Source organism: Paroedura picta, chromosome 7 (assembly GCF_049243985.1).
Source record: "Paroedura picta isolate Pp20150507F chromosome 7, Ppicta_v3.0, whole genome shotgun sequence".
In the NCBI taxonomy this organism is placed as follows: Eukaryota; Metazoa; Chordata; class Lepidosauria; order Squamata; family Gekkonidae; genus Paroedura; species Paroedura picta.
This window is the reverse complement of record NC_135375.1, coordinates 90,392,470-90,413,264: the sequence shown is the minus strand read 5'-3', so window position 1 is coordinate 90,413,264 and position 20,795 is coordinate 90,392,470. Positions and strand designations below refer to the sequence as shown.

General features: G+C 42.4%; 1 protein-coding gene and 1 long non-coding RNA gene across 2 annotated transcripts in view; both read left to right on the top strand.

Moving 5' to 3' along the window:
• The window catches only part of LOC143841269 (uncharacterized), a 142,731-nt gene that overhangs the window by 109,262 nt on the left and 12,674 nt on the right, over positions 1 to 20,795 (top strand). The window lies entirely within an intron of this gene.
• On the top strand, positions 896 to 4,848 carry LOC143841264 (E3 ubiquitin-protein ligase Topors-like). The gene is made up of 2 exons (XM_077345350.1): positions 896 to 989; positions 2,408 to 4,848. Exon 2 carries the CDS (start codon positions 2,408 to 2,410, stop codon positions 4,586 to 4,588), a length of 2,181 nt encoding a protein of 726 aa, XP_077201465.1. The 5' UTR covers positions 896 to 989; the 3' UTR covers positions 4,589 to 4,848.

Below are 20,795 nucleotides of genomic sequence, written 5' to 3'. Positions count from 1 at the left end.
AAGAGATGAACTTTTGAGAGAGATGTTTGTCTTCTTCCAGAGGCACCATTTGAGTGTGGCAAATGCTAATGATGTTTGGCCCAATCTTATTGTGGGCTTCAGTGGTAGATGACACTTCTTGAACCAATGAGCCTAAGTATTTAAATTATTTGACTTGCTCAATTTGGACTCCATTGAGGTATACATTGAGGTATATATTTGGCAGTGATCTAACTGTGGTTATGACTTTGGGTTTGTCCACATTTATTTTTAAGCCGTAAAGTTGGCCGATGCAAGCAATGTCATAGAGGATGTTAGTAGCCTCTGCATCTGTATCAGCAAATATGGCACTATATGGCAAACATTAGATCTGCCAAGAAGTTGTTTTGGTCATATTGAACTCCACACCTGTTCTTTAATACTTTTCTCATAATGGCATCAACTACAATGTTAAAAATTAGGAGAGAGGCCACATCTCCTTGGCACACTCCAGTCTCGATGGTGAACATCTTTGATAGCTCATTTCAAATTTGCACTTGGCTTGTTGAGCCATCATATGCTGTTTGGAAGAGTGTTATTATTTTCTGGGACACATTGTCACTGTCTAGTACCTTCCATAGAGGAGGCCAGTGGATGCACTTGGGGTGGGGGGCGGTGTTCTGGTATTCAAAAGATTTTGTTCAGCTACATAGGAACCCTTTTCTTTGTGAGTGATCCTATTTTGCTCCTATAGCTTTTTTTGATTGACACATGATCACCAGTTTCCCTGTTAGACTGGATGATGTCATGTGTGTGCATGCTCAAACTTCCGCACAATAGTGACAGTTAAACCATGGAAGGAGGAGACTGATGCCCACCAGGAACTCGTGTTCTGTCTCCCCATAGTGAGGTCAACTTTAGAACATTCACCGAGTTCTGTTTACCCAGCTTGAGGCTGGTCTCTAGGGGAAGAGAGATCATATGCTGAAAGCTGCTGCTGGGTACCCTTTTAAAAACAAAACCCAGAAGAGGTAAACAGGAACTGGAAATAGTGTGTGGATATGGAAAGTGGAAGGTTGTGATACTGCAGGGGATAACATAATGAAAAATTGTCATTTCTACTTGTTTATTTATTAATTCGGGATAAATAGCCTTCTCTATTCTATGAGGTTTAAGAAAACAGCAGTAGTCACTAACCATTATAAGATTTAGAGGCATGAATGGAAGTTACAAGATAGGCTGCCACTGAAAATGGCACCCCTGTGTTGAGCTTTCTGTCCCCTTACTACCCAGCTCAACTTACCAAAGCATTTCCTTGTCCCTCTCGGTGGTTGCAATTTCTTTGGGATGGGGCAGGAAAAATGATCTGTGTAATGAAATCGGAATATGAGGTAAACTCTACTGGATATAACGGAACACCAAGGTTTTATGTTCAGTAGCAGACCCTTTTCATGATGTGTAGCATCCCAAGCCTCTAAAACCCCATAAAGCCAAATTATTCATTTGCAAATTGCATCTGAGTTAACTGAGCTAAGCCCTGCTCCATCAGAGATTTGTTTACCCCGTAGTGAATTTTGAACACAATCCTAAATCATTTACTTGGAAGTAAGTTACATTGAAGTTAACGTCTGTGCTGCGACAAACTTCCTAAAGCAAGATCATTTATGCCAGATGGAGCCAAGGAAAATCAGGGGGGAACACTGATCTATGCCCATATTTTCCAATAAGGATAGTAAAAAATATCAGTTTTTAAATGGCGCTTCCAAAATTGTGTGCTCTATTTCAGATTGTCACTGGTCTTAATTTTGTATACAATTATTTTATAATTATGAATTTAGAAAATGTCTGCCTACGAACTAATTTAGATTCTGATCAGTTATTTCTGCTTCAGTGTGTGAAGCTCTAGTAATAGAAGCTACAATAAAACTTTGAATTGTTTCCTTGTCCCACCCATTGCCTTCTGCTGAACAGTAAGTTGCTCGAATTTTAATAATAACTGAGTAGCGGCTGGCTCATGGTGACCCCAACAGTGGTGGTGTTAAGACAAGAGAGAAGCAGAGGTCATTTGTCATTGTCTTCCTCTGCCTAGCAATCTTGGTGGTCTTCCATCCAAATACTAACTGTAGCAAATGCTGCTTAGTTTCCAAACTCTAACCAGATTGGACATAGCTGGGTTATCAGGTTGCTGCTGAGATTTTAGCTCTTTAAACAGGGCTCCATGAATACAGACTCCATTGCTGGATCAAAGGAGAAACAACACATGTAATAGTAGGTTGGACATACATGTAAGTATCCTCCAGCTTTGATAGATAAGCTCATTATTTGTTCTCAAGTCCAGTTACAATCTGTGTGGCCCTTCTGCTCTTCAGTAGCATGGAATGAACATACAATGGCAACAGTCCCCATATGTCAACTAATTAAGCTAAGTCTTCCTTGTGTTTTCTTTCAGATGATGAGGTCGTTTCACAGGGAAAGTAAATCAAGGATTGGCTATAGATCTACCAGTAGAGGTTCTTCAGCCAAGGCAAATGTGCTAGATTCAGCTAAGAACTCAAAATGTGCCATTTGTTTAGAAAGAATCCAAGACACTACTTACCTGAACCCTTGCAACCACCGATTCTGCTTTGCTTGTATACAGAAGTGGTCTAAAAAGAAAGTAATATGCCCACTCTGTAAACAACGATTCCATTCATTCTTTCACATTGTGAATACAAAAGGCACATTTTGTGAATATGTTCTTCCTTTGAGTGATGACTCCTTTCCTCATTCTGAAATCAGGATAGGTCACACATCAACTGCTGCTCAAAGATCTACATCACCACCTGACAATGGGATAGTGCATGATGAAATTAGAGGAACTCTTAGTCCAACAGAGAAGGATATTTATCAGCTGATGAGGCAGTTTGCAGTAACAAAGAGACCTGGTAATATAGATCTGTTGACGCTTGGGAAATTTAAAACCCATGCTGTTATTCAGTTTAGGAGAGCTCTGTACCATGCTGGCATCCTTGTTCGAAAAGTTCATTATCCAGATTTCTACCAACATGCTTCAGCAGAATATTTCAGCCAAAACCCAGGAAGCTTTGACAGGTTAATCCCATGGCTGAAACGAGAATTAAAAGTGCTGTGTGGGAATCAAAGGTCACTGATTCATACTTTGCAGAGTTTCATTCTGAATAACATGACTCAGCATGATCTAGAGAGCAAGGAGTTTGAAACTCTCTTACGGCCCCACTTGCGCCATTTCACCAACCACTTCTTGCATGAACTCATCAATTTTGTACAATCACCATTCACTATCAAGAAGTATGACTGGAATGCTTTATATGAATGCCCAGTTCTTTCAAGGGAAGATTCCGATTCTTGCATTTCCTCGGCAACTTCTGATGATGAGCACTCCCTGCCTCCTGACAATGATCAGGCACCCCAAGGGGACACTAATGCAGATGATGGAAATGCAGGGTGCTTACACGTTAGTTCAGAAAAGGATATTTCTTCTGGGTTTGGTGTGACAGATGATACACAGTATCCGAACAAAGATGGAAATACTTTGGAAGACTTGTCCAGTACTGGTACTGAAAAAGATGGACACACATCAGACAACTTTATTCAAAACCAGCTGGATAAGATACCATCAAACTCAGTACAATCATCACTTTTACATAATCAGACACTTCCAGACAAGAATGAAAATGAACCAATGGGAGAACTGGATCCTGCTCAGACTTACAGCTCAAAGAACATTGGGCCTTTTGAGGATTCCTCAAATGTATTAGCATCGGGTGACTGTAATGTATCTAATTTGAATCATGGAGAGACTACAGCAATCTCCAATAAGCAAAATGTTCCCAAGGGAGAAACAATCCAGTTGCAACAAGCAGATCTATGTACAAACAATTCAAGAAGCTCCTCTTCAGGAAGATGTGCAGCAGTATCCCCCGGCAGGAAGAGTGTGTTCAAAAAGGGTGGATCAAGGGATACTGAATATATGGAGGAAGGTCATGGAAGTCAAGGTCGAGTGAGATACCAACATGAAAGAAGGCAGAATACAAATTACATGAGAGTTAGAGACAGGAGGCCTAGAACAGAGGAGAGGAAATCAAGATTTAAAGACGTTAGCTTACTTCACAGGAACAAAATGATTTTGCCATTCAAAATGGAGAACACTATAGCTAGAAATATAAGCAAGTCAAGGTCTCAGCATAGTCATCATTTTAGAAAACGGAGGAACAAAGACTATGATTATTTAAGGAACAGTCTTGCCAGTGAACCAAGCTGGAGATACCTTTACTATAAACAAGACTATGAAAGATACAGGTATGAAGATTTCTTGCGTCGAAATGCTGGCGAACCCAGATTTTACCATCCAAATATGCTGTCTGGCTCCAAGGGGAACTCATATTTCTCCCCAGAAAAAAGAACATCTCTCTATCAAGAAGGTCTTGCTAAAGGGTGGAATTATTCAGAGAGACCCAGAAGCTCAGGGAGACCGAAGAACAGATGTGTTGCAGAAGGAGTAGAAAGAGGATCTTATGAAAAGCTAGGTGAGAAAAGGAGGCACAAATCGCCCCACTTGGAATCTGGCCATGCAAAGGGAAGGACAAGATATTTTCAGAATTATGTTGTGTAGCTAGAGGTGTTGCTACCAATCTCAGTGCAATAAAAAGGCCACAATGAGAGCTGTGAAGGGAAGGCCAAGAGAAGCCATAGCTGAACGTTCACAAGGACAACTCCATAAAAGAGCTGAAGGCGACAGCCTCACAAAAAGAAAGGCCATAAAGATTAAAACAAAAGGGAACAGGTTGAAGAGGTGTCATCCCCCCCCTCTCTTTTAGAGAGTGATCCTGCCCTGTAGGTTTTAAAGATAAAATAAAAAAATCTTCATTGATGGATGCATGTATATTATTCTGTTTCAGTTCTTTATCTTCCTGAGATCTTGGGAACAGACAAGACCAAATATAACATAAAAGTAATTATAAACACAAAAACAAAATAGCCAATTAAATTAAAGTCACTGAAGGCTCATATTATGATTCTCTTTTGGGGGGAAAGCAACCACTGAGAAGAGTGCATCTGAACAATGGAACATTATCACCTTTTCCCAGATGAATGCTTTCTTTGTGAACATGAACCTTTTCTAACACTCCCCCTACAATTATTGGTTATTTGTTTATACTCATCCTTGGTAATAAGACCTTCCATTTCCTAAATGACTCTTTTTTATTCCTCAAATCTTTTGACAACTGCTTATGGAGCCAACTTGGCTTCTTTAGGCTCCTTCCATCTTCTCAAGGGAATTGTTTGTGATTGAGCCTTCAGTATTTCACTTTTAAGAAACTCCCAGCACTCTCGGACTCCCATCTCTTTAAGTCTTTCTGACCAAGGGACTCTATGCAACATACCTTTAAGTCTGTGAAAATCAGCTTTCCTGAGGTCCAGTCTATACGTATGACTATGTAAAGGTTTTCTCTTTCCCACGATTGAAAATTCCAAAAGCACATGGTCACTGCTACTAAGTGTGCCCACTACTTCCACCTCATCTACCAGTTTTTTCCCTATTGATGAGAACCAAGTCTAAAATAGCAGAGCCCCTGGTTCCCCTCTCTACTTTCTGGGAAATGAAGCTGTCAGCAAGAAAAGTTAAGAATTTAACAGAGTTTGTATTTTTAGCAGAGTTGGTCCAACAGGTATCTGGGTAATTGAAGTCACCCATGACCACTGTTTCTTTTTGGAAAATTGTGTAATTTGGTCTAGCAGTATCTCATTCAAGTCCTCTGACTGGCTTGGTGGTCTATAGCAGACATCCACAATAATACCACTCTCATTTTCTATTCCTTTTATATTTACCCAAATACACTCAACTGAACTTTCATGCTCAGGTACCTGTATTTCTTCACAAGTATAAAGATTCCTAACATATATTGCTACATCTCCCCCCTTCTTTTCTTGTCTGTCCTTTCTGAATAGATTGTACCCCTCAGTGTCATATGTTTGACATAACCTGTAAGCTACAACACAATATTTAGCTACTTGTTTAGAAATGTCAGTATTTTTCCCTGAGAGGAGCATTTTGATTTTTTCTTCCTCTGATGCTCCAGGAGACCAAAGCAAAAGGGGAGCAATGATCTTATATGTACTGCATAGAGTGGGTACCAAAAGAAAATATATCCAAGGGTCTCTAATTCCCTCACATATGCATGTTCTCTCAGCCTTCACGATCTAACACTGCAGATGGTAGAGTAGAGTACCTCACAAAGATTCTCGATTTACATAAAGGACAGATAAGCTGCTGGCTTTTGAATATATTTACTGCTTTGGGGGAGACGACAAAACCTCAGGCAATCTAAGCATATCTAATTAACACTCTATATCATTAAACCTTTGTTTAATTATTTGTCTTGCTTGATCTTTGCCCAGCTCAAGTACAGATTGGATAGAAAAAACAAGGCTCACAATTTTATTTTCTGTACATTGCTGCCATCTAGATTTATTGTCACAAATAATTAGTGGTAGTCCGTTTGTGGAGAAATGAGCCTTTAGCCCAGTCAAAATAGATGACAGACCAATTTGATCTTTAACATGCCTAATTCCAGGCAAACCATGGAGGAGTTTGAAACACATTTAAGGATTTGTAACACAGCCCTAAAAAACATAGACTCTGCTCGTTTTAATGGTAGGAGGACCAAGAAGAATTCCATGCAGCATCTGAGCTATTGGTTTTCCCTGAAGTAACCTTATAGCAGCTGGAACAAAATGATCTCCTTTTGTACAATTTCAGTATATTATGGATAGTTCTTTCCCCAAGGATAGATGCATATCTGCAATGTTCCAGTTTGGAAACATGGAACTGAAATGTCACCCCTAAGTATCTAAAGCAGTGGTCCCCAACCTTTTTATCACTGGAGACCGGTCAACGCTTGACAATTTTACTGAGGCCGGGCGGGGGGGGTAGACTTTTGCCGAGGTACGTTGCTGCCACTGCCTGAGCCCCTGCTCCACTTGCTTTCCCACCAATGCCACTGACTTCCCGCTGCCTGGCGGGGGACACTGCCAGCAGCAGCTGCGCACTGCCACGCCGAGTGGCAGCCCCAGCCATGGCGGCCACTGGAGAGCACCAAAGGTGAGCCAGCAGCAGAGTGGCAGGGCAACCCCCAAGGCAGCAGCTGGGGAGGAGGACAAGGAGGAGCCGCGGCCCGGTACCAATTGATCCTCGAACCGGCACCGGTCCCCGGACCGGGGGTTGGGGACCACTGATCTAAAGGTCTTCTCTTGCTCTAACCTCTTCTCTCCTATAAACCAGGCCCTACATTTAGGATGTTTATCAAAGGCCATTACCTTCATTTTCTTGTAATTGATTATCAGGGATTCTTTATTGCAGTATTCTGCCAATGTATCAAGTGCCCTTTTCATGCCGACCTGTGTTCTGGATAGTAACACAACATCATCTGCATAAAGGAGAACCAAGATATTTTGAGATGCCAATTCAGGGGGCTGTAGGTCTGCCAAGTCCAGGCAAGTTACCAGGTTGTTGATATAATAAATGAAAAGCATAGGGGCCAACAAACAGCCCTATTTTACCCCTTTGTGGGTGTCAGTGGGCTTAATGGGATGCCCATCTCTGCTGCATCTTACTGCATCTTGCAGTCTGTCTGTGGAGGGCACAAATAAGAAAGAGAAGCCTCTTATTGATAGAGGCTTCGAGATGAAATTGATAGCAGAATGCAAAGTGCAGAGTTGTTCTCAACCTTCCTAATGCTGTGAACCTTTAATACAGTTCCTTATATTGTGGTGACCACCAACCATAAAATTATGCAAGTGTCCTTTCACAGAAATTAAACCAAAACTAACCAGTGGCATGACGATTGTATATAAATTGTTTTTTTCCTGGAGTTTCTCAGTTCAGTTCTGCCTCTTGTCCCACCATGTCGATCTCGCTGTTTTCCACTGCTCCAGACAGACGAACTCTCTGTCTCGATCTACCCTGCAAGGCTGTTGTGGAGATGGCACCCCCCCCCCAGCCAAGCTGCTTGCCCTGCCGCGACCCCTGTGAAAGGGTCATTTGACCCCCAAAGGGGTCCCGACCCCCAAGTTGAGAACCACTGTTCTAATAGTAGCTGGAAATGGCTTAGTATGCAGAAATATGTTTAAACTAGAATTAAAGCCTGTTGTAGCTAATACAACAGGTTCTAGCATGGGGGCTCATAGTCTGGACAAGGGCTCCATCCAGGTGGGCATAGGGTTTTTGTATAACCAATGGTTATGATAGGGGGGTTGGTCTAGATCAGTGGTCCCCAACCTGCGGGCCGCAGCCCGGTGCCAGGCCGCGGCTCCCTCTCCCCGCCCCCCCTGCAGTAAAAAACTTCCCAGGCTGCAAGCTTGCAGCCCGGGAAGCTTCTTACTGCAGGAGGGCGGGGAGAGGGAATCATGCGCCATGCGCAGCTGAACGCATGCACGATCCGCAGGCGGGGCAGTTGCCCTGCTGGTCCCCAGCCTCAGAAAGGTTGGGGACCACTGGTCTAGATGACCCTGGAGGTCCGTTCTGACTCTCTGATTCTATGGCCTGGCAACCAAAAACAATCACTTCCCTGGCAGACTCTGATAAGTGTCCAGGATGGTCCTTTCCAGGCTGTTGACCCTTCCCCTAGGCCTTGAAAAGGCTTCCCCAACTGAACTATGGGGTGGCTTTGCCACCCTGCAGTCTTGCTGGGAAGAGGGGACAGTGCTGCTGTGCCAGGGGAAGAGGAAGAAGGGACAAAGAAGAGCTGTTTTTTTTTTTTTGTAATCTGCTTTTTACTGCCCAAAGGAATCTCCAAGTGGATGACAATCACCTTTCCTTCCTCTCCCCACAACAGACACCCTGTGAGGGAGGTGGGGCTGAGAGAGCTCTGAGAGATAGGCTCTGTGAGAACAGGTTTAAAAGAACTGGGGATGGCCCAAATTCCCCCAGCTGGCCAGCCCTCTCCCCCCCCTCGTACTCACCAGCCCTCCAGAAGGCTCTCTGCACGATGGCCAGGAGCCCAATGGTGACGAGTCCTCCAGGGCACTCCTGGCTGTTGGGGGCAGACAGTAGTGGGGCTGGGCCAGCATTTCCTGATTGGCCCAGAGTCCAGACAGGTACTCTACCCAGGAGGACTTAGTGCTTTTATTTATATAGCCAATGTTTATAATGAGTTTTCTGTTGCTGGGAAAGTGAATGAGGGCTCCTGAGTTAATAGCTGAATATAATCCATTCTAGCATGTAATAAATGGTATATCATTTTCAGGTAGGTACCTATAACTAGATTCTACATTAGTCTTTCTCAGCATTTTTACCATTGAGAAACCTCTGAAACATTCTTCAGGCTTTGAGAAACCCCAGAAGTGGTGCAATCATGCAGAATATGCTTGGGACAAAGGAGAGACAGAATCTATCCAGTGGCTTAATTAAGCATAAGAATTTATCTCTTATGTCTCTTATGTTATTTATTTAGACTTTGACTCTGCCAAAACGGTCTCTAGATTCATTTGTTTTCCGTTTTCAGTCTGGCTTTCGTCAGTGGCAATGAGTCCTACATAAACAAATGTTCTTATTAGTATAACATATAACAAATAACAAATAATAATCAGAAATGTACAGAAATATCCATACCCCCACATAGTTGAATTAAATATATTCACTGAGAGTGCTATCTATAACATGAAAATAACTGTTAGAGCAAGTCGTATAATGCCAAAAGCCTACACATTCATATCTTACCGTCCTTGTTAATATTTGAATATAATGAGGCAAATGCTCCTGTATAATGGAGAGTCAAGGCTGTGAGCTCTTGATCTCAAATTGTCTACTTTAGCTGTGTTAATTTATTTTGCTGAGCATCTGAGTCAGCAACAAACTTGCTATGCAACTTAAAGGGACATGAGTCATGATATAATCTAAATACATATAGGTTCCAATGTTACACATTCAACAGATTTTAGAACATGTCTTTACAAAAAACAGGATAAATCAAAGTCTATATTTAACGCATAGGGTTGCATTGTCTTTAAGTTGAAGATGTAATAGCATTCCCTTTGCAGCAGTTTCTTCCTCACATCCAGCCTTTGATGTCTTCCTGGTGAAATTTGCTCTATTCCATAGAATCAGAGGTCCTCAGCTTCATGTTTAAATTCGAGACAGTGGGCAGTTAACGGAGCCTCTTGGTTGGGAAGCATAGCTGTGTACATGTCCACCCAGGGTCCCTCCCTTTCCTTCCCTCTCCAGTCTCATCACTGGCCATTTGGGGAGGGGAGATGGATCCACATTGACCATATATGGTCATATAACTAGATAAATGTTTAACAATTTTTTAAAAATACAAAAATTAACTCTTGGCCAATTAGGAAACCCTTCTAGGGCCATCAGGAAACCCCAGGGTTTCATAAAACCCTGGTTGAGAAAGCCTGTTCTACATGATAGCCACTACAAAGTCTACTGTACCAAAGAGCCCTACAATAATTCCATTATGTTGACAGCTTCCTTGCACCTTCATGACTTCCATATTGTTTATTCTTCTAATGTGTCATGTGCTAATATTGTTAACATGCTTAAGAAAAGCTTGGACAAGCTTTTGTGAGTGTGCATGTGTGTGTTCAGTACCATCAAGTAGGTTCCAGCTTACCATTGTCATCTTCTGCATGGTATTAACCAGCTTTAACAGAAATGGTATGGCTATAATTTACAGAAGATCTTCCTCCAGGGTATATTGATTCCCCAAGTCAAATTCCAAAGTATCTTGGAGTAGAAAAATGTCCCCCTCCCTAAAATAAAAAAAACCCCTTCAACCCTGTATCAGCCACCAGATGTTTTAAAATAGTTACAATCTACTTCTTGGTGAGTTATTCCCACCATAGAATACAGCATGCCTCATTGGCTTGTGCTGGGTTGGTATCTTACAAGCAAATACAGACAAAAGGGACGGCCTGTAGTGCCTACAATCAAAAAGAGAGAAAAGAGAGAAAAATACCTATCCCAGGGATCCTACAATGAAGCAACATAGAAAGAAGTGACTCTTTACTTTACTTTTCTTTATTTGATATAAATTTTGAAATTATTATTAGTGGCCTTGGGATCGTTTTCTCTCTCTCTCTCTCTCTCTCTCTTTCTGGGTTGATATCTGGCAGAGGGCTTGCGAGAACCGAACTTCATGAATTTTGATAACTAGTTCTTATGAAGCATATAACGCGAATTAGTGATTGGCTGTTTATTTCCCAGCATTATCGTTAAACCTATCAGTTTTTAAGTAATAAAACACTCAATTCTATTGCCTGTGTAATTATAAGATAACTATAAGGAAAGCAGGCATACTTTGCTTGCTAAAGTACTAAGGTGTTTTCCCCCCCATTAACTGTAATCAAGTTTTAATAGCTGCTACCTTAATTTTACATCAAAGGCTTATTTGTAGTGGTCCATTTGACAAGAAAACATGTTTTAGCTTTTGTGACTCCTGTTTGCTCAAATTTTGCATAAAACCCCTTGATGTTCAGGTACTGAGCAGGCATTTGCCTTTCAAAAGTGACTAATTAAAATCCTATTCCATCGTGCCCTGCCACTCTCAGAAGGAGGGTAACTAATGGGATTGAAATTTCCTCCTGGTGTAAGATCTAGTCTAATTATGTCAGATCCGGCTGCAGTTGTTTTCTAGTGGCAACCTAACGTCCGCCTAACCCTCTATATTTGTGTGTAAAGTGCCATCAAGTTGGTGGGTGACCCCAGCAAGTGGCTTTCAAAGAAAGTGAGAAGCAGAGAGGGTTTGCCATTGCCTTCCTCTGCAGCTTTCTTTGGAGGTCTCCTAACCAAGGTTGACCCTGTTTAGCAGAGATTGGACAGCCACATGCCATCTTTACTCTGAATTAACCCCTCTAGGGCAGGGATTCCCAACCCCATAGGATTGAATGTGGGGGGGATCTCTTCATCTGAAAGTGATAATGCCTGATTTCACCTCATCTGATGAGGAAGTACGGGGGCAGAATGTTGAATGCCACCTTAAGCCTCCAGCCAAGATCCCTCAGACTTGATCTAAACCAGGGGTAGTCAAACTGCGGCCCTCCAGATGTCCATGGACTACAATTCCCAGGAGCCCCTGCCAGCATTGTAGTTCATGGACATCTGGAGGGCCGCAGTTTGACTACCCCTGATCTAAACACCATATGAAAACAAATCATGTGACTTGCCTAGCTCTGTGTGCCCCAAGAGTAGCCAGAGCCCCCCCCCAAATTTGTCTCCTCAGCCTCCTTCCCCACCAGCCTTGTATGAAGAGATCTATTTTATTTTTATTAAAGTGGACGATGTGGGTAAGAGGAGACATTCCCTGCTGTCTTCTACATTACCTCATTATGTCAACTGTTTGGCTGTCCAAAACATGTTTTTTTCTTGTGTTCATGAGCATTTAAATTGCCTCTTTAACAAAGGTGAGGAGATACAATTTCTGAAAATGTCATCCCAATTTGGGAAGCAACATTAGCACTGAAAACAATGTAAACAACAAATTTAATAGCAAAAAAAAAAGTGCTTATAAAACAAGTGCATCTCTAGTATTCCGGACAGATATTATTGCAAAAAAAAGTTCTTCTAACTGATTCCTACATACAAAGGTATCATGTGATAGCTGCAAAATCATAGGTTCTACACTGTGGGGAGATCCGTTTGCATCACTGAAATTGGCTATGGTAACCTACAGGATTTTATGGAGAGCACCATTCTTGATGCGATGATGTCATGCATGTTCAAGTAGGTTGATTGAACTGAAAAGTAAAGTAAAGAAGCAAGGGTCAGGCGAACAATAGGGCATATAAGCATAAACGCAAAGTTGCAAATGTTCTACAAAATATATATTTTTAATCCATAATGTATGACTTTTCTAAATCAGGGGATATTTAGTTGTGTCCTCAGGAGACTTTGGGTGAGAAGCCAGGCTTAAGTGACAATTTCCATATAGCCTTCTCTCCCCCCTACAGATTCCACCATTTCATGGGGGTCAGTGAACTACAGTGGGAAGCGAGAAGCTGGAAAGTTCCATTCTTCCATTGGAAATTTAGTCTTGTTTAGGGATGCCAGTCTCCAAACGAGACCTGGGGACCCCCTCCACCCCAGAATTGCAGTTCCCATGGAGAAAATGGATGCTTTTGAGATGGATTCCACTGCATTATATCCTGATGGGGTCCTTGTCCTCCCTTGACTCTATCTCCAAATCTCCAGGAGTTCCACAACCTGGATCTAGCAGCCCTTCTCCCCTTACACACACAATCCCCCGCCAGTGGCCACAGGAGACCTGGCAGCCCTAGCTTGGTTCCATCCCAGAGTCTCATTCCACATTTTTATTGTATTAATGGGACTGAAATCTGCTTTGTATCTTGACCTTGAGCTAAACTAGACAAGGTGGCATCCTTGTGACCACCATGAGGATCCCATCACCATTTTAAAGTGATTTTTCAATGTCACAAAGGCCTGAGCCTGATTGGGCCCACTGCATGGCTGGTTGAAAGACTTGTTTCCCTCAGCTGGTGCCTTATTAAAGTTTCCCCACCACCACCTGCAACATGGATGTTTCAGCATTTGAAAAGATGGTGGAGGAGGAAACAAGCCCCACACTGTTGCAGGATTTTTAAATCACTTTAAAATAATGACATCTTCCCGGCAGCCTCGAGAACATCAGTGTGATTAGTTTTGGCTCTTTGTCAGCCTCTAACATTTAAGAGATTCTAATAATTATTATGAAATTAACAGGCCTGTTTGGCAGCACTGGATATGAAAATCCCTGTTTTCTTCTTGTGTTTCAAGGAAACCAATCAAATTTTGGTAGCACATTCAAAAACATGTTCTTTAATACCATAGCATCTTTTGTTCAGCTGTCTTCCACACCTCTACCGAGTCTGTATACTGACTTCTGCTTTGCAGTATAGCCCTATGCATATTTGCTGTGACAAAGTCACACAAACTAGGACTGATGACCAAACCAATAGACTTACAGTACCATCCTAAATGGTTCTACACATGTTTATGTATTTATTTCACTTATACTCCACCTTTATCACCACTGAGAACTCAAAAGTGTCTTACATAATTCTCCCCTCAATTTTGTCATAATAACAACTCTCTGAGGAAGATTAGGCTGATGGTTTGTGACAGGCCCATGACCGCCCAGCAAGCTTCCATGGCAGAATGGGCTTTTGAACCTGGTTGTCTGACATTCCAGCCACTACACTACACACTGAAGGCTTGGGGGGGGGTGTTCTCCTTAGGATAGTGCCATTACTCTTACTGACAGGTCTGCTGAGAGCTACCATGAGCCATCCGGCAAAATTTCCCACCTCCATGCAGAGATGTAACAGTGCTCTCTCGGTTCTGCCTGCATTCTTTGGGGTTCCACTGGCATGGTCCTTGTAGTAATATTCTGGCAGTTCAGGGAGTTTTCAATTTCTTAATTGTATATGTTTACTCTGTACACCCAGTGTGGTGTGCACTGCTACCACTTGTTGAGTGAGGAAGGATTGTCAAATGACTACTCAGTAAATATATGTTCCCGGGGTGGGGTGGATAAGTTTCTAGCAATCACAGGCTGAGTCAGGAAATCCCCATCCCTTGAGTGTTGATGTGGACTGCATGTTCCATTCTCATGTTTGTGTCCTTTCATGTGTAAGGCAGGCTTTCTCAGCCCTGGGGTTCCGTGACAGCCCTGGAAAGGTTTCCAGAATGAGTGGGAGTTAATTACTTTTTAATAATCTTTTTAAAAGTGTTAAACATCACGTTATATGACCATATATGGTCATGTTGTTCTGCTCCCCCACTCTGCAAACAGCCAATGATGGGCCTGGAAGGGGTGGGAAGAGGAGGGACCCTGGGTGAGCATGTACACAGCTATGCTTCCCAAACATATTTTGCACAATCGTGCCACATCTGGAGTTTCTTGAAGCCTGAATAATATTTAGGAGTTTCTTAATAGTAAAAAAGGTTGTGATTTTTAAGTCGTTCCCACAGCTGCTGCATGGCTGCAGGGAACTCGATTTGGGTGCAGCCAATCCAGACTCAGCTCTTCAAAAGCAAGTGCTGTAGTTTGGCCCTTAGTTGCTATCCTAAACAGGCTAAAGACCAGCTTTTGGTAAATTGGATCATCTTTTGGATTCTGTTTGTTAGAAGAGAGCAGCGGTACTATTTTTTACTCTCTTGAGTACAACCAGGGGTAATTAAAATAAATCCTTGTTGGTATCTATACGAATTCAGTGAAATGAAAATGTGGCACCAATGTTCACTGTTTGAATGACAAAGTAACCATCTGTTCTGCTCAAGGATTAGGACTACTAAAAGAAATGTATTCAGGAGTACATCAGTTAATTAAGTAAAGTGACTAGGAACTTGGGGATTTACTAGCTATCTTTACAACTGCCAAAGGATTAGTATAGCAGTTGGCTCAGGGAGGGGATTAGCTTCATTTAGGGTTCTTTCTGTGTAATCAAACTGAATATTGCATTCTTTATATAAGATATAAGATCTTCTTTTTTAAAAAAGACCTTTAATATGATTTAAAACAACCCAAACTGTTGTGATATAGATAGTCTGGTGATGGTAAGTCCCAGACTCTTCATTCTGCATATCAAAACTTCAGAATCAACTAAAATAGAGGTATTAATAGGCCAAGAGCAACCCTTCCTGCATGAGCATCAGGGAAATAAATGCAGCAGGCTCAGAGACATTCTTGCTAGATTTCCCCCCTGATATATTTGCATAATAATAGCTGTGGACAGGACTTCCAAAAGCCACCATGGGCCCCTGGGCAGATTTTACTTCCCTCGATGCCCCTTTTCCAAACCATAATTGTATATTTGCATACATATAAAAATAGGACACATCTTAACATTTGATGAACTGGGTTGTACTTCACAAAGACGTCATATCACAATAAATATTTTGTGAGTAAATGAGTAAGAATACTCTTTAAGTTTACCCTTGTGCCTTGACCTTTTTCAATCAAATATAGAACCGTGGATTCCTCAATGTGAACTCAGAAGAAAAAAGAAAATCACGAGGCACATAATAGTCTTCTCTATGCTTATAGATGAAAAGGTTATAACATGAAGAATAAATGATCAAACATATGATGAAACATAAAGAGTCAACCAAAACGGGATCCTAGGTTAAGTGACCCGCTTTCTGTTTTATCTTTGTCAGTGGTTGCTCTTCCAATACACTGTCACAGTAGTAGTCGTAGTATCACATTGGCAAAATGCTCATAATCGTCTGGGGATTTCATAAAGTGAGCTTTTTCAAGCCTAAAATTAGAAGTAAATTTAGTATGTAGCCGTGTTGGGTGATGGGATCATTGGGGCTGATTTTGTTGATATATGTTCGAAATAAATTATGTTATTGATATTGAACGTCTACTGGCACACTCCATCAAAGAGAAATGTAGACAGATGAGACATCCATTATCCCGCCTTAGGGAGCAGGTCAGTAGATGTCCTACAGCATCAATGGAAGCGCCAGAGCAGTGAGGCCTAGCACTGAGGTGCGCTCGTTGCTCTGGCACTGCCACCACTGCCAGTCTTCCAAGGCCACTCTCACCATCTGAGGAGCTATTAGAAAATTTCCACATGGAGGTGTAAAATGCTTACTGCCTCCTGCTTGCAGACATGCAACAGGAAACTGCACGTTTGCACACTTCCTGATGGGAGATCCCTCCCGCATTATTCCACCAGGATTATGCAACAACAATAAAACATTTCCTTTTGGGGATACTTTGTATAATGGTCTCTCTTTATTTGTGGTAATCGGACTCCGATGATTGTGTGTTCACAATGAAGAGTTAAAACACAGAGCACGGACACCAAGCTAATAGGAAGATGGCTGCTTCATCACATGCCCCCCCTTTCCCTGTTCATACCCCACCACCAGAAAACACAAACAGGAATGTGTTTTAGCATCCTGAAGTACAATGAAGATACATTTTATTTGTACTGTGGGCATGTTGCTTTGTGGTCCTTTAGCAATGTGGACCACACCATTTTTAAAAAATTTGATCCAGAATTGGAGAGGCGAGGGCAGGCAAAATGTTACCGAGACTGTCATGCATTTTTGCCTTCAGATGGGCTTGCCCCTGTTTATACCCAATTTGCAGTGTGACAAGAAAGGGAAACCAGTTTTTGGTGATATCCCTCATCCCAGAGCAAACTGCACAAAAATTCACACCAACTCTTGCACAGCTGTGGGTTGCTGCTGACTTCATGTGGAATCAGCACTAAAACCCGCAAATGATGAGAGGTTGTGCAGGGGCAAATTCCTCTTGCAGAAATGGTCTGACATTCAGAATCCAGGGGTTGGTATTTGTTTTGGGGGTGTCATTTTTGTTTTTAACCTCACCAAGCTTTCCATACAACTGTTTGCATCTGAGTGGCAACAGATTTTGATTAAAATATTTTGATGTGGAAATGTAAAAGAAATGGAGTGATGAAGAGGATTAAATTCAGTGAAATTAAACAAGGTCAAATCCTTGCTATCAAAGCTTCGTGTCAAATGGAGGCAGGCATAATTGTAGTGATCTGTCACTTGCAAAGGAGAAAAAAAAATCTACTCTGCTTATTTTCTCATTTATATGTAGCAGTTAAAGAAAGCCAGGGTTAAGCTGAGTCATGTTTGCTTCCATTACTGCCAGTGTTTAAAGGCATTTTTTGAGACTGAATATTAATTCCTCTGTTTGAGAACAGAAGAGTGAAGGCAAAAGCTCTATCAGTCCTTCTGGCAGGGTGACAGCAGTACATAGTGCTACCCACCTGAGCATGGTAATTTAAATTTCTGTAAATCTGGGGTTATACTTGGGAAAGGTGTAATTTGGGGTTGGGGAAGGAACTTATGAGGTTATGATACCACAGAGTCTGTCCTCAGAACTTCCAGGGAAAACTGATCTCAGTATTCTGGATATTAATTGTAATTCTGGGAGAACTGGCTGCACCTTTCTGTTGGTGACCTTAGAAGTAATGATTTTATGTTTGTATAGGTTAACAGAGCCAAGGAGAGATTGCCTCTAGGCTTTCTAAAGCCTTGTTCTGAGAGGGATATCTGAACCTTAGTGTGAGATGCACTATATCAACCTGCAGGTGTAGGCCCCCTTGAATGTATGTGTATCTAGATTTTTAAAAGTTCCATTTTCATAGAAAACTAGCATGTCAGCAAGAAGGTTAGTCTACAGCCCCCTTTCTTAAATCCTAGTTTTCAAACTGATGAACATTCAGTCACATGGTAAAGCTCCCCCTGTTATATATGTAGACATTCTGCACAGTATGTGCAATGATGGCTTGAAGGCCAACCAATCCTAATCTGACTAGACTCTAATAATGGACCAATCCGGGGGCCCTGCTAAGGGCCAGTCTGGCTTCTTCGTTAAGGGCCAATCAGAATTCTCGGTGAGCTGCCTAAAATGTATATAATTTGTTTGTTTGCTTGGTTTGTCAATTCAATGTCCTTCCAAAAGTGGGACAATCTGGTCACCTTAGATTGATGGGTTGTCCTTTAGCACAGGGGTAGTTAACCTGTGGTCCTCCAGATGTCCATGGACTACAATTCCCATGAGCCCCTGCTAGCTTTTGCTGGCAGGGGCTCATGGGAATTGCAGTCCATGGGAATTGCAGTCCATCTGAGGACTACAAGTTGACCACCCCTGCTCTAGCAGGTGATGCCATGGAAAGCTTCAGTTGCCCATGTCCACCCATGAAGCCTCTGTTAAAAGGACAGGCCATTTGCCTCTGGGCTGATTGCCAATCCTACTTTCTAACCTCTCTTTTGTATTGAGTCTCCAAAAGACTGTCCTCTGTGTACCTTCCCAAGAAGCAGTTCAGTCAACCTTGCAGATATCTCAGCCCACCCAGCTTGTTTAAGGGGAAAGCCCTGTTCAGAGAGGAATTCTTTGTCTCCGGTGGTGATGTGGAGCACAGGTGGATCCTTGAAACAAGAGATAAGGCCAGGTGGCCTAGTGGGACAGGGTGGATAGGTGGTCTGTGGAATGAGGCTGGACAAGATGGTCTTTTCAATTTTGCATGAAATTAAAAGGCTTCCCATAATACACTGAGAGCTGAGCCAGTTTACCATGAAATTAAGTCTTATTTGCAGTGCTGTAGAAATGCTGCACTAGCTGAGGTGAAGTGGAGAGACAGCACCAGACAGTGAGCAGGTACATGAAGAGGAGATTAAGTCTTCAAAGAGTGTTTGTCAGAACAGGCTTCCCGGAGCTTAATGTTTACCTGTGAGCAATTTCTGGAGGCATAATTGGCTTTTGTATTCTTTCCACGCAGGAGGATTCTGTTTATCTCTCTGAACCAGCTTGTAAAATAGCAGAGCTCCACTGAAATGCTTTGCATAATGTGAAGATCTCAGCCAGACTCATTCCATGTATGATCCACCAAGCTGGATGCAACCTCCAGCCAGGTCTTGTGACCATGGAGGTGTTGTTAGCCCCCTGCTTTTTCCACTCTTTGACGGACAGCCAAAGAAGCAGATGTACTGAACCCCTTGGGGGCTGCCATACTTCACAAATGGTAGAGGCCCACAAATACTGATCTGAGAGGAATGGGTGGTCTTCTACCTGCTCTTGTCATCCAATGGAAGTCTTTATGTCTCTCTCTTCCAGGCCCACCAAGGAGTTCCATATATCATGAAATCCTAGTTGGGCAGATTTCACAAATGACTCTTTATCCTCTTCCTCTCCTTTTCAGATGTTCTGAAGAGCAGCTAGAGAGATGGCTGCAGGTTGGTGTGGTGTTATTCCCCCCCCCTTTGGTTGTGTAGACCCCAAACTTTGAATGCATCTGTGACTCCAAGGTTCAGAAATCCTTTTAAAATGTCCACTTGTATGCTGAAAACTCCCTCCCATTAACTTTTTTATGAGCAACACGAAGAGGGAAGGATGTTTTATCTCATAAAAGTATTCTAGTGTTACTTGCTTGTTGCTGGTCACTTTCTAATTCAAATTGGAGAGGTGGGGGAAATCCACTCATTGCTATTTTGCAGTGCTGAAGGATTTTTGGATTGGAGCCTGTAATGCCTAGCCTTTGAGGACTGCGTAGCTGGGACACCTCCCTGCTTAAATAGGTGACAACATTTAAGTTCATTGTGCATTGGTGGTGTGGAGATGCATAAGGCAATCCATGATATCGTACAGTGAAGGTGGTTTTCACTAGGGCAATCCTCACTGTCTGGAGGAGCCTGGGAGGAGAACAATGTTTTGCCCCTGCAAGCCTTATTGACCTCAGGGTTCAATGAGGAGGGGGCTGCTAAAGCTGAAAGAACTTCTTCAGCACAGGGTTAAGGTAAGTGGATAGTGAAGAGCAATTATCAGAGCCAGTTCTAGATTTCAAGGAGCCATATGTTAAGATGCCTTCCTGTATGCCTCCCACATGTGCAACCTCCTGCATGGCATTTGCTCATGTGAGCTCAGGTACCTATGCAGACACAAACTACCACCTCTGGCAGCAGAGTGTGACTTTCTCATGCACCTTCAATAGTCACGTGAGCCAATGTTACAAGGAGTACAAAACAGTCATATCCTTTAACTCAGTGCTTATTTATTCCGTGCTTTTCTCCCCCAAATCATGTTGATGGTAATGGAACATGGAGTCAAGTTGCAGCTGCATATGGTGACCCCATAGGAGTTTTAAGAGATGTTCATAGTTGGCTTGCCATTGCCTGCCTCCACGCCACAACTCTGGTGTTCCTTGGAGGTCTCTCATCCAAATCCCAGGCAGGGCTGACCATGCTTAGCTTCTGAGAGCTGACAAGATTGGATTGCCTGGGCTTTAATAAACAAATGACAACAGAATTGTCAAACATGCAGAAAGTA

Bases quoted from the DNA above. Each gene is read 5' to 3' on its own strand.
- LOC143841264 (XM_077345350.1), top strand. From the start codon at position 2,408: ATGATGAGGTCGTTTCACAGGGAAAGTAAATCAAGGATTGGCTATAGA.